Source organism: Triturus cristatus, chromosome 9, assembly GCF_964204655.1.
Source record: "Triturus cristatus chromosome 9, aTriCri1.1, whole genome shotgun sequence".
In the NCBI taxonomy this organism is placed as follows: Eukaryota; Metazoa; Chordata; class Amphibia; order Caudata; family Salamandridae; genus Triturus; species Triturus cristatus.
The window spans coordinates 1,020,071,437-1,020,086,378 of NC_140592.1; the positions used below are offsets into that span (position 1 = coordinate 1,020,071,437).

General features: G+C 43.9%; 1 protein-coding gene across 7 annotated transcripts in view; it reads left to right on the forward strand.

Moving 5' to 3' along the window:
- Positions 1–14,942, forward strand: part of ERG28 (ergosterol biosynthesis 28 homolog) — a 60,700-nt gene that overhangs the window by 32,313 nt on the left and 13,445 nt on the right. For all 7 annotated transcript variants that reach the window (XM_085626708.1, XM_085626709.1, XM_085626711.1 and 4 more), the window contains one exon: positions 17–107. In XM_085626708.1, coding sequence (XP_085482834.1) covers positions 17–107 — 91 coding nt within the window. The remainder of the gene's footprint in view (positions 1–16; positions 108–14,942) is intronic.

The window sequence follows — 14,942 nt, forward strand, 5'->3', positions numbered from 1 at the left end:
GTCTTCTTTCTGACAGTGAATGGCCTGCAAGCTCGCACCTTTGGGATCTGGACTCTTCTATCTTCGGTCATCCGCTGTGCATGTGCCATCGACATCCGAAACAAGACGTATGTGAGGCTTGTCACTGGCATGCTTGGTGGGGCATCTAATGGAGGCATGGGTGGTCTGTTCTTAGGTGGGGACCAACTTATGTTAACGGGACCAAGGAGAACACTTGCTGGTACAGGAGCAGAGGTGAACTGTCCTTCGTGATGGCATGGGATGATGGACATCACTGGGTAAAAGGGTGAATCTTGTCAGTTTTATGGAGGGTTAAGGAGATGTGACACTGGTCAAGATATCTTACTTTCGACGATAAAAAGCATGTGTTTGGATATGGACTTATTGGTTCCTTTGAATTTGATTTAAATCTGTCTCTCCCAAAGGTCAATATTTACAAAGAATTAGAATTTCTGTTCAGTATCCCATGCAATAGGCAATAGTTTGCAGGGTTGTCCCATATGATGGATAATGTGTTTCCCCTGTATGAGTCGATGATTCCAGAAGTACCAAACAGCACCTGAGTCAAGACAAAAAATGGTCAGTAAAATTCCCAAATATAATGATACTGTTATCAGTGATGGGTTGGTGACCCTTAGTCCTACATGTTTTCAGAGTTTATCCTTACTTGTGATTAAAAACTCTTTCTAGAGGTTATGCTTTGTTGGTCTTGTCAAGGTGACAGGAATGTGTTGCTCAAGCAGTTGGGTTTATTTTTATGAAATGCTTCCTTTGGCATTCAAGCACGGAACCAAATCAAACTGGTTCTCTTCCCTATTACCGCGGCCTCCAAAGAAATCAGCCTTATTCTTCACTTGATATCTCCATCCATTGCAGTTTCTTGGACCTTCCCAATTGGACTTTTTGTCCCTTTTTCTCAGCCAGGTGACAAACTTCCCAAGCATTATTCCTGGCTTTGTATCTCTCAATTGTGTTTCAAAACAATGCATCATTAGATTTTTTTAACAGATTTTATTCAGTTTTTCGTTGGAAAGATGGGCGAGGGCCCTTCGATGACCTGTAGAAGAAAATGACTAAAGATCACTAATTACAACATTTTGACCAGAATCCAACACCTGTCCTACATGCACGGGGTAACAACTCAAACAGAGTGCAGACAGTGCTAAATCTCCGGACGTGCATACATGTTAAAAATATCATAAGGCTTATTTACCATCTTATACACGGTGTTCCAAACCGTATACATTAGAAAACAAGGCACCATTCAGGGGTTGATGAGCGGCCGGGGGAAGCTCGATTCCTCGATATGTTGGCCAACGGGTCCAGATTTTTCTATGTTTAGCAGAGCAACCCCGAGCAAGGAACACTGCCATTTCAGCCCCCATACATCTGTCCATTTCGGTCTTCTATTTACCCATCGTCAGAGCATCATTAGATTTTTACCTTCCTTTTTAATTCCCACCAATTGACATTGGCCCAGAGGATCGGGAGAATATACCGCAACTCTCTTAAGAGTGTTCTTTTCTAATGGAAATGGTACAATGCCTAGCCCTTGAGCAGTATTAAGGCCTCCCACATAGTAATGTCAGAGTCGACAGCCCTACATGTTCCTCAAAGTATTGGGGGCACGTAGGAATTCTACAGTCTTTTTTAAATCCTTCCTTCATTTCCCATGCGTTCATTTGCCACATAGGTTTGGCACCCATTTCCTCCTGCCTTGGGTCATAGACAATGGAAAGTGATCAGAGATTCTCCTATTTCACATTCACGTTGCAGGGATAATTATTTTTCACAAGTATCAAAGTACCTTGTGATCACCTTTTTGAATTGCTAAGTTTGTATAACCACTGTCCTACTAATTGACATGCATGGTGCATTAAATGGGTTTCCTGAAGGAGTACCACATTAAGTTAATGATTGTGCTGCCACTGGGATGCCCTTCTTAATCGTGTCGCTAAGAACCTTAACATTCCATGTCATGAGATTCCCTCTCACTACTCTACCCCCAACCCATTGCACATTTCTCATCATTACTGCAACTATCTGCTCCAACCCATACCATTAGGCCTGCAGGTACCCCCAATCAACACAAGTACGACATCTAAAAAAGAATCTAAAGAACAACACACCCCACATAACTGCACACCCCAGACCTCCACATACACTTTAATAAAGCTAAGTCCTAAACTCTCGCCTCTACAATGCAAGTGCATACAAACAAAACAACTAACAAGCTTACAGCATGTAGCAGTAGGTGAGTGGACTCTGTCTCTCAACCCCTCCCCTGAGCTCTATAAATTTTTGCAAGCTCAGGACTCTTGAAATGGCTCTGTGCACCCTCCACTTCCATTGCACCATTGTGTGGAAACCTCCATGATTGATCCACCATGGACTCATGGATGATTGAGAAGCCACTCCAATCTGTTGTGAGGAAAAATGTGTCTTGATGCTGATGCAAACATTATTAAGGCCACCCACCCCTGCCCCACTAGGCCAGGAATTACTAACGTCCCATGCACAATCCTGAGTGTTACTTTTTCAGCTAGAGGGAATCATGCCTAGAAGGATCCAGGGCAAGTTGTTTTTTTATGTCAGAGTGTACTAATACTACGTTTCTCCAGTGGGCCCAGCAACACTTGCCCAAGCTAAGCCACATGGGTAACCACCCTTCATGACCGTCCCTCACTGAATCCCTTGCCAAATATCTCTGGTTGCCCCTGCTGAATCTGATGTGCAACAGCCTACTACCCACTGAAAGCCTCCCCCATTGTCACTGTTGTTTCTGCAGGCCTCCAATTTCTCAAGCTACCTCTGGTTCAGTGAAGTAAAGAAACTCATCCCTGATCACTTTGTCTTGCAGGGAACAACGTTTATTTAAGGCAGCATTTCAAAGTTTTCTCTTTGCTCAGACTATTTTCTTGATATTTGAGCTCCTTGAGTACAGTCCAAGATAATGCAAACTTGAAAACTGAGTTCTTGTGGCGGATGGTTCCAAATTTCCCAGAAACATGAAGTATAGCATCAGTCTCAATAGTTCAGCAAGCTGGTAACACCTGATCACAAGTGGGGTAGGAGGGTTAAAATTTGGGTAAGAGATGGGTGGAATCGCAGGTGGAGATCACGGTTATCTTACATTCATCCCCCATTTTGTTGTTGAAGCAGAGTCTGTTGTTGAGTCTTAAACTTCCCGCTCTATCCAACAGCATCAACTATCCCCAATCTACTGCTTACGACTCTCAACCCTCACTCCACTGTCCTTCAAACCAACCCAAGTCACGGTCTCCCTCCCAACACCCCTAAGCCGTACTTCACTTTTAAAGCTTTTGCCAACCAAATTAAATACTAATCAAACCACAAATTCAATAAGGATAGAAAACTACCCGGATTTCTAGAGGTTTTGTAGTCCATACCTATTTGCAGGAGTAATTGTTGATGCTCAAGTCTTTTGTTCTTACAGTCCCTGCCATGACTTTCCCTTCCAAAACTATATGAACCCCTCCTACCCCTAAATGTTTGGTAGTTATTGCACCAAGGTGTTTGGCTGCCTGCACCTCTGTGTCACTTTCCTGTTAGCTTTCTTTACAACTTGCCCAGTTACTTTCGCCACCTGCTAACTCTTTATTTTCTTTTTTCTGTCTTTATGCCCCTTATTTTTTATGTCATAGATATTGTTGCTTGGAGGTGGCTTGTCTTTTGTGTTTTCTCTGCAACCGTTCCTTGGTCTCATCTGCAGACCTGATGTGCACTTGCCTGTGCTCTAATACCTTTAACCTCTTCAGTACCATGCCCTTTCCACGCCCTGGGCCGGGCGTTGCATTAGCGGGCGGGGTTCATGACGAGATAGTCTCGTCATGGGCACAGCGCAACCGCGCTCCATGACGAGACTATCTCGTCATGGGCACTGAAGGGGTTAAGTCTTGAAGGAAACACCAACCTCCACTCTGTCTGCATGTTTGTTTTCATTTGAATGTCTTTACTTTATGGATCTGCAGTGTGTATTCGAGAAGTATTAAAATTGTGCTGTTGCCAGTTCTTTTTAAATAAGTGTTTATAGCTCGGGATAGAGCCAATGTTCCACAAGAACTTGATTGCTTCACTTGGTCCAGCCAGCTCGTTATCCATGCTTTCAAAGTGTTCCACATTCTTGCCCTTATCTTGGGTCCACCTACCACCCTGATCCACTTTATTCTGAACTGTCCTTTGGAATCATCTGCATGTGCTTCGAAGTATCTTGGTGGTTTTCATTTACTTATCTCTGTAGTGTAATTTACATCCTCTGCTTTAGTAGCCTGTTCTACATGCCTTGTCTGATCACTGCCACGTCTTCGAAAGACCTGATGCACGACTCCAGCGCAATCATGTTCTTGAGGAGCTCGCGGGAAAGGAATATTTCTTTTACTACCTAGTGTTCCCCTTTGCATCCTCCCCACGTCTCTTTTGCATCCTCTCCACTTCTATTTTATGCATATCAATTTTCTCCTGTTGTGACGTTGATATCTCTTTCCTTATGATTTTAATTTTGAAAATACTACACTTGGTTGATACACCAGGTGTAAAGAAGACATAACAGTTGCTGCTGTTTGCTACTACTTTGCTATATAAAAGTTGTGTGATTTGCATACATTTAATTTCCTTACTTTATTTGGGTGCACTCACAACACATTTTAGGTCTTCGTTTTGCATGGTCAACTGACATTCATAACGACTAAATCAATAATGTGGTCTTGCTCGAGGTAACTTATTTTATTTGTTGTAATTTAAATTGTATTACCATTTTCCATCAAGTTCTATAGCAAGCCCTTGTAGCCAATTCCTTGTTTTTAGGTCGAGCCTGGACAGCGCATGCGCTGCTCTGCAAGGCATGCAGTATTGTGGTATGGAATAGGAACGCCATCCATTTCCCACCCATCTTTTCAATTGGCTCCTGTTACTGTCTTTTCTAAATGGTTGCTTTGGATTTGTGAATAGGCTTAGAAGTCCCGCCTTAGTACCACCTTGTCTCCTTTTGGAACTTCCCATAAGGACTTTTACTCATGTTGTTACTCCTGTGTTTCATTTAGGTCTGTGAGTACTACTTTTTTTTAATTGACTTTCTCTTATTAGGCAGGCGACCGCTTATCAGCTCTCTGCTCCTCATGACCAGGACGCCGTGCTTAAGGTTTCAGCACAGCGCAAGCTTTAATGTAAACAACACGGGCAATACAAACCATGGTGGCCGCAGCTTTATTTTCACAGCCTCGCATAACTCGTTGTTTTATTTTTAATTTACATTAAATAATGTAGGCCGCGCGTCCTCTTATTTATTTACATTTTTTTTATTCACAGTTTTACCATGCCGAGACTCGAACCGCCTAATCCAGGTCCAAAGTCGGCAGCTCTAAAGGTCATGCCACAGCATCTCCTCCACTTCTGCTGGGCATGGGTGTCAGTCTATTTAGCTGCGATTTCCCTAATTTATGTTCTTCCCTGTGAAGTGAGGTGCCAGCAGCAAAGCCTGTTTCTGGGGCTGTCTTCGTTACCATTGTGACGCGCTCTCACCCACCCATTCAAACCAAGCTGTAGCTTCCTGATAGGCCCTGGGGGCGGGGCCATCCGCCAAAGAATGTAAATTCTTTGATTTTTTTTGTTTTGTTTGATTAGTCTCTATTTCTGTTCATCTACTTTATTTTGTAAAATAATCTGTATTACTTGGGACAGTTGTGAAATGTGTATGTGCAAAATTCTTTGCCTAGTTTTTACTAGGATTGAGGCACAGTTAGGAAAGGTCACCCAGTGTCTGCATTCAAGCTGTGGTGTCTGAATTCCACACATGCTTATCATGTACAATGCATGGTTTCGCCCTTCACTCCTCGTTTTGAGATGGCTTCATCATATGTAATTTTAACGTGCCTTTTGCATTGAGCTACAGGCGACCGAGACCACGTTGTCCCTCTGAGCAGCCCCCAAGTGATAATATGTCTGCCTGGATTATTACTTAAAATTGCTCCATCCTGTGCAGCTTTCGAAATTGGACCCCCCTCGAGTTTTATTTTAGAGAGTATATCTTTTCTATGGCGGCCGCACAGACCACTCTGGGGACGCTGCTTTAGAAATGGCAGCAGCTCTTTTATTTTCAGTGCGCCATGCGCACTTTGGTGAAGTGAACAATGAACAGCTGGTATGCACTCAATTTTACAAATGATACTGCGAATTCAAAAATAATGTCAATGCTAATTAGATTTGGTGTGCACCTGCAGAGGAGGTACAGCCCACCCCATACTCAAAAGTGTGTATACGCTAGGTCTATGGTCATAGCCTCCAGGTACACTACACTCAAACACTCCGAAGGAGTAAATCACATTATACTATAGTAATCAGATATAACAAATAAGTACATATACAGTAAAACTTTGACAAAAACCCGTACAAAGAATATTTTCCAAAATGAATATCAAGAAATATAATGCTAGTTGCTCAAAAAATTCTTCTTTTATTGAGCAGACTTAATACGTCTCCTTAGGGAGAACTTCATTCAATGATACAACATATCAGTTGCGAGCTTCTTGCAGATTATGAAGGAATCCCAATGCATTTCGGGCATGAAAATCTGCCCTTCTTCAGGGGAGAATCTACAAGTAAATAAACATAGAGTCTAGATTTTTTTAAAATAATGCAACACGGTTATAACAGTACGAACATAGAGACAGCACTGGTCCATTAACAAATGGATTGTGGGAAAAAGTAACCAATTGTAGATGTAGAACTCGCAGGTCTTAAGATAAAGTATGGAGAAATGAAAAAACAGGGAAGAAAACCACCACTGAGTCTGACAAAACGTGATACATGATGACACAACTAGGCAAATCTAGTGATATTCAATGATAAGTATCTAAAGATAGGCTGTGCAGCTGCAGATCAATAAAATGCCAAGTAACACCACACGTGTGGATTAGCATGCGGCGTAGGTAAAATGAGTCATGCCTATAATCGCCATTACCTTGAAGCTCTGACGCAATTCAAGTAGAACAAAGTGTGTCTCATCCACTCTATGAGAGGAAAAGAACAAATGTCAACATTAATGCTTGTATGGACTTGAATGTGACTAGTGCAAAGGTCTCACAAAACAGAAAACAAACTCCCCATCAGTTTAGGTACGAGACTCGGTATCTCCTGATCAATGGTAGCAAAGAGAGGCTAATTGACAAGTAATCAAATGACGAGACCTCGACACAAAGAAATCGAAATAAGCGCTTGTGCGTAACGCAACCCGATATGTAAAACATACTGGTACACTTAAAAAGTGCCCGGTTCCTACAATTCTTACCGGTACAATCATGCGCACCTCCAAACTTCAAGCCAAGACCCAAAGTAACGCCAACCCGCGGCTGTGTTCAGTACGCGCTTATGATGAATCTTTAATGCTGAAACATGACACGGAAGTGATGTCGGCAACCGGCACAGTGCTGGTGACTTGCCGTACGTAAGCCAAAGTCTCTCAATAAAGTTGCCATAAGGCAGTGCAAACTTAAAACAAGCATTGGCATAGCCAATAGGTCTCGCCTTTGGGACCTTATAAGTGTTTAGCCATGCAACAGTTGATGTTGTTGCACAAAGGATATAGTGCTGCATAACTAAATAATTAAAGGTCCCAAAAGCGAGACCTATTGGCTATGCGAATGCTTGTTACAGTGGTTTTCAGCACATTCTTCCTGACACCGTGTGATATCGGCTCCTTACCGGTGACTGTGTGATGGGAGCCGATATCCTGTGTCATACAGAGGCACCATGTGAGTTGGCAGGTGCTGTCACCCCTGGGGAGTGTAGGTGCTTTAAATGGGCCGGTACGGAGTCCCTGCACTTCTTGGTTTTGGGAAGGAGAGTTCCTGCACTTCTCAGCAGACGTGCAATACTTTTAATTGCGGAGTACAGGCACTTTTCAGAAGCAAGTAGCTACATGGTACCTGCACTTCCATTTATCCGTTTCAAGTACTGAGGAGGGCACGTCCAGTGGTGGGCACTAAGGCTTCCTCGTGCCTCCCCCGCAGCACAGAGTGGTATAAGAGAATAATGCAGCCTCAGGGCTGGGCTCGGACAGGGTGCTATGAAAGAACCATGCCTGGGGCATGATGCAGGCACGCCGGAGGCTGCATCACTTGGCAGAGATGAAAAGATTCACTTGTCTTTATTTCTTTGAAACTTGAACAGCCAGCCTGCACCCCCTAACCCTTTCAGATCTCTTACAGACAGCTTTTAGTTTTCCAAGTACTATTATGCACAATATGGATAAGCACATGGGGTGTACGATTAGCCTGTTGATTACCATTAGTTGAATTTATTGTCAATCTTATTTGTCGTTTTATGCTTTTCATCTCTTCTTGTGTTTTTACCTTCCCTGGAGCATACTGTCATTACCATCCTTTTAATTGGATGCCTTGTTTCCTTCCACTGCTTACATTAAGGGAACTACTTTTAGGTCAAGCCTCAGTTGCAAGACACTATTGTTTACAATAAAGGGCTTAGAGCCTGCCCATTCCTTACCATTTGTTAGCTTCACTGCCACTCTTCTTTGCATCCTCCTAATTGGCCAGCGCAGATGAGGTCAAGGGTGGTGCCTAAAATGCATTGTGATGTGACAATTGTATTGGTCACAGTAGGGGCAGGGGGCCTCCTCACTAAATGAGGTGTAAATCACACTGTAGCAGCACGGCCACCAAAGGTAGCCGTTTGTGCGTGTGATTGCTCCTACAGTGCAAATGGCTCCTATAGTGTTGCTTTGCAGGCCCCTGCCCCCAGATACAAAGGGGAAGGGGGAGGAGAGTGTGGCAACTGCAGATCCCTTCCTTAATGTGCAACACACAGGGCTGGACGATCACGCAATATTTTTTTTATTTCGGACCATTCCTGCCGTCCTGGGACGCATTTTTAAAATAAAGAAGTAGGAGAATGGCCTGAGTCAAATGTAAAAAGTAGGGGCACACCATGCCCTTCCGATCCCGCCCACTTCCATCAATGGTTTTACCATGAACTCGTATGAAGCGCTCTACCTCATGGGGAGGCTAAGATGGTGTTCTGTCCACCATTAATGTAAATGTGTATTTTCTATTTGTTATCAATACGGTCTGCTGAATTGTAAAGCACTCTGATGGCTACAGCCCAAGTCTACGATATATAAAAGTAGTAGAAAAAACAAAGAAGCTATAGCACCCATAACCATGGAAGTCACCATTACTTGTTCAAGTTCGGAGAGCTACTACTGTTTTGGTCCTTTGGGATCTCCGACCCTGCTGCCTCTCCCCCAGTACCTGCGGGAGTCGTTCCTGTCCGTTGCGAAGCCATAACCTGTCTTGAGCCAGTGCCGCACCCCCACAGTACTTGCAGCCATTACAACCCCACTAGCAAGCTAGACAAGTGAGGAAATACGCAGCGTTCGAGAAAGGTACGCTTAGAAGTATAACACCCCAACCAGGCAAGTCAGTGGCAGTGACAGTTAAAGGAATTAGAACAGTGAAGCGCCAGCTAGCTCTAGTGTGCTCTTCTTCTTAGTCAGTATACAAGGAGAGACTTGACGACCTTAAGAACATGACTATAGAAACAAGGCTGTTGGTTATTGAAATAGAAGACGGCCGGCTGCATACCGCACGGTGTATTATGGGATGGCCATATTAAGTAGGAAAGAATTTAGGAGTAAGCGAGCCGCCTGAGACATCGGCTGTGACTGGAGCATGAAGGAGGGGTTTAAACGCATGTTAAGAAGGTGGGCACGTGACAAAGTATTGTAATCCTTGAATATATATTTATCCATCATTCTACACTTCCACAACATTATATTGATTGCAAATTATTCAATGACACTTAGTAAAAAGTGAAGCTTTGGGAATACGTGTGCAATTTAGTCGTGGCAGTAAGCCATCGCGGTGCTGTATTACTATTTGCGGGAGTGGTGGATGTTTGACGAGAATGTACAGAACCAACCAATCCAATATGACTCCCCGGGCACCTTCTAAAACGCCAACGAGTCTTGTGTCGCTTTCATCCACTATCCAGTGCTTATGATTCGCAGCCATCTTCGAATAGGTCTCCTTTTGTCGCATGTTATAGTAGTGGTTCCTGCTTAATACGCGATCTCCCTCGTTTTGACGCTGTACTTTGTGATAGCAGTTATAGTTGGAATGAAAGAAGAAACGGATCAATTGGCCTGAGCCCTCTTGCATGCAAGTGCCACTCGTTGAGGCAGGCAAGATTGATTCAAGAAAGGCTGCGCCCAAAAGTTATTCCGGCTAGACTTGTATAAACATCCCAAAATATAAATAAAGTGAGCGCGGTGTCCCTTCCGGGTGCCGCACTCATTAAAGTAATTTAAACAAGCATTGAAAGCGTGCGTCATCGCGATCGCTCTGAAAGCGAAAGTGATCGCGATGACGCACACGAGTTTTCAAAGTGCTGCTGGTGGACGGCTGCGCGCGTGCACGATCGCGTGAACGCAAGCGTTAGGCCAGCCAGCAGCACTTTGAAAATCCCACATACAAAATGTCTCTTCGAGCCAGCGCAAGCGCTGGGGCTCACCGAGACCTAAAAAGAAAGCAATATGACGCAGTCAACTATGGCTGGGTCGGAACGTGTGTTTCTTTCTCAACTTTAAGCCAAATTGCACAGCAGCCGGCGCTGCAGTGTATTCTGTCTTAAAACATTGACAAAGCCAATAATCTTGCATAGGCAAGACCTAGTGGCTCTGTCAATGCTGGTTTCTTTTTATTTCTGCACTGCACGTGAGTGCATGTCTTTTTCTTGCATTCCCGCAGCCTGTCTGTAGATTCACCCAGCCCTCCCCGTCCAGCTTTTCTGGATCTAATTTTATATTTAAACACTCCCCAAGCTCCTCTGAATATCCGTTCCGTACACCCCCTCCCCTTCTGCTCCCCCCCCCCAGCATTGTCTTCTCTCCCCGTCGTCTTCATTAAACCCCAGTTTCTGCTCCTCCCCTTTTTAAAAGGTTTTTTGGAGGGCCTGGGTGCTCCATTTTGCTAAGGAGCGCGCGTGCGTGCGTGTGTGTGTGTGTGTGTGTGTGTGTGTGTGTGCGTGTGCGTGCGTGTGTTTCTCTTTCTTCCCCCAAGATTAGCGTGTGAGGACTTGGAACGATACATTAAAAAGATAAAGGCCGCCACTTTATGACACGCATGCGTGGTGACTCATGTGCTGCACATACGTCATCATGCTGTGACGGATTACCTTTGTTTTTGCGTATGGTCTTCCGCATCAGCAAACAAACATTTTTTGTTTGTTTTTGTTTTAGCCAAGGCGGAACAGCATTGGCGCAACACCCTGGCAAAGCCACAATGTTGGGTAACACCATTGAAATGCGAGATCTCTGGCCTTGCCAATGCTTGTTCTGAAGGGTCTCCCTCATATTTAACTTCCATGTTTAAGTTTCACATGTGCAGCTCTCTATATCGATCCTAAAAATCCTTACTCCCTTTTGTCTGCCTCTACCGTATCTGTTTTTATCCCATCCCCGGGGCCCCTGCTTTGTCTTTCTAGTTTCAATCAACTCGCCCGTGTTTCACCTCAGCGCCTTGAAGCAGGCTAATGTGTATGAGGTGAGTAATTCAAGTTTTGCCGGAAGTGCTAAAAAAGCGATGTCTAGAGTTTCAGTACTTGACTGGGCACGGCGCTGGGGGGGTCTCCTGGTAAAGCACTCTGATACCTTCGGGTCAAGTTCTCGCTATATAAAACTCAGAGGAAAGAAATTATGTGGGGGGCAGCATAAGATAGGGCAGAGCTCTGTGAGGATCTCAGTACTTTGATTCTGGGGACAGTGCAGAATCAGTTTGAGGGGCCTCGGCAGAGCAGGGTGTGCAGTGCTTGAACTGTTAGAGGGATGTGCATTGGCAGGGGTTTGCTGTGGTTCTGGCCATAAGCTGCAAGTGCTTCTAGCGATGGATTGCACATCTATTTTATGTCTTGCCAAACCTCCAGTATCCAGTAATGGTGCAGGGCAGGGTTATGGTGCACCACAGAGGAGTGGGGGGGGAGGGGGGAGTGCGGCAGCTAGGAGAACGCGTGCTGCTGCGCGTGCTGGCCACCGACGGGAATGGGCATTGCAAAGGCGGAACATGCGCCCGCCTTTGTCCAATCGTGTGCCTTTAAAAAAAATACGCGAAAGCCCACTGGCGGGCGGCGAAAGCCTGATCATACGCAGGAGCGTGTGAGCAGCTTTCAGAAACCCCCTTACAAGAGGTCTTGTGCTCCGCACTGCAACGCTAGGCGCGAGACCTAAAAATGACCAAATCAGTGTTAACATGCAAACCGAAAGAAGAAAAAAAATGAGAGGTAGTGTAGTTCATGTTAATGGGCCAGTGCTCTCTCTATGTTCATACTGTTATAACAGTGTTGCATTATTTTTCAAGAATCTAGACTCTATTTTTATTTACTTGTAGATTACCCCTGAAGAAGGGCAGGTTTTCATGCCCGAAATGCATTGGGATTCCTTTTTTTTTTTTTTATTTGTTAGTTTTTTAAACCATAAAACATTCATGATACATGAATTCCACAGGCAGTTAAATGCTTATACATTGTAAGTAGAAACAGCTGAGAGAGAAGTATATTAGACAGTAGTCCGAGTAGCATGTAGCAGGAGGTCCATGAGACCGCATTTCTACACATTGGTTATTCGTAATATTAAAATGAAAAGACATGAAATAAGAGTGTTACATTCAGGACCATGCAAGCTCCCTCCCTTGATTCCCGGATTTTATTTGTGCGAGGGCCATGTCCAAATAGTATACATTAACATATCCACGTAGGACTTGTGGTGTCAATTGGGTGTGTAAGGAGATATGTTTTGAGGGGATCCCATATGTCCCTGGGTCTCGAGGCCAATGGTAACAGTTCCGCATATGTGAGTGTTTGATCCTGCCAGAACAGCATGTCTTTAATCCAGTCCTTGAATTTAGGAGCCCTGCCTCGTCTCCACCTGCACGCTACTTTCCGCTTGGCCAGTAGTAACCCTAAGTGAATCGTCGGTATCCAACCTCTATAGCCTCTGTGTAGCTCAGGAGGGCAGTATACATTGGGATTCCTTCATATTCTGCAAGAAGCTCGCAACTGGTATTTTGTATCATTGAATGAAGTTCTCCCTAACGAGACGTATTAAGTCTGCTCAATAAAAGAAGAATTTTTTGAGCAACTTGCTTTATTGTTCTTGATTATTCATTTTGGAAAAAATTCTTTGTACTGGCTTCTGTTCAAAGTTTTACTGTATATGTACTTATTTGTTATATCGGATTACTATAGTGCTTGAGTGTAGTGCACCTGGAGGCTATGAACATAGGCCTAGCGTATACACACTTTGGGGAAGTGGCATGTATTTTTGGGTGGTGAAAACCTAAACACATCAGTTGTTAGGTGACTGAGAACTAATCGCTCCACATGGAATGAGTGAAAAGGCGATGTTTATTCTATAATGTACTCTCCTTGCTGCAATAAGGAATTTTCAGTCACATGTTGAAAGGTTTGAAGTGTCAGTTATCACCCTGAAGAACAATCAATGCTCCGTTAGTGATATTAATGTCCCTCCTGCAGGTCAAGCAGAAGGGAGGGGGTCCACAACTGGGAGGGCGTAGTACCTGGAAAGATCTTTCTCCACCGGTGTGCCTCAAGCAGGGAACTTGAAGCAGAAAGAGAGCGCTGGACCTCTGGGTTTTGTCAGGAGCATAAGGCATCAAATGTGAATCAAAAAACATGGGCATGTCTGATAAATAGCATGGTGACCTATGCAGACCGCCTTTAACTGGCCCTTCTGCTTCATCGGAAGCCAGTTCAGGCACTGACTAGTACCAGGAACATGGTCAAATTTATAAATATTATTTGGCAATAATTCTGCCTATATGAGCAGTTCTTAACTTGGGGTCCTTGGACTATTTATTAATCTGTAACTCTGATTTGGCTTTCTAAAGGGGTTGTATATACATAAATCTAACCTTTTTTTACAATTTTTTTAATGCTCTGTAAATGTAAAATTGAAAGTTAAAAAGTTGGTATTCTTGTTGTGGAAGCAGCATAAGTACAGCAAACAGTATTCAAATGTCCAATTAAAACTTTGATTTTTGTATTTTTTTTGTGAATTAAGTAAAATATTTCATTTTGTGTATTTGTTTGTATACTTGTCTCTGTATTTTTGTATATTGTTGTGAGGTTCAAATTGTAAAAATTGCTTAGACTGAGGTCCCTGGATTCCAGTAGTGATTCAGTGGGGGTCAGAAGTCCAAAGTTCAATAACCTTTGTCCTAGGTTGTGCTGGGTACTCCTCCATCTGACACGAAAGATGTTGCATGAGTTAATAAAATGGCGCATCAGAGCATTATGCTGCAGCACCCATGAAATTCAACAAAATAACATCTGGTACCAGTTAAGCCGCATACTAAGGATAAGAATGCTATCCGGGAACACACATTCTTTTCCATATTTGGCGTTTTCAGGTAGGTCTGAAGGGGCTGCATTGCAATAGTCATGACATGGAAGAAAATGTGCCCATGGCAGAAGGACGTTTAGCGAGTGAAATGAAAAGCACAAGCATTGGCATAGCCAATAGGTCTCGCCTTTGGGACCTTATAAGTGTTTAGCCATGCAACAGTTGCATAACTAAATACTTATAAGGTCCCAAAAGCGAGACCTATTGGCTATGCAAAGCGGCCGTGAAAGTGCAAGTAATCGTGGTAAAGCGCGGCGCACGCGCCCGCGCACATGCACTGTAGCTCTAGGCTGGTCTGGTAGCACTTTTTGGAGCCCTCTCAATAAGTCTCACCAGACCAGCGCATGCGCTGGGTCAGGCGAGACCTAAAAATCTCCTCTGAAGTTTAAGCTGCAGGAAGGCAGAGGCACACACCTTTTTGCATTTGGTTGCTAAAGGAGAGGTTTTGATTAAAGATTAACAGAATGCCTGCTATTTTTTGCAGTAGTAACCAGTG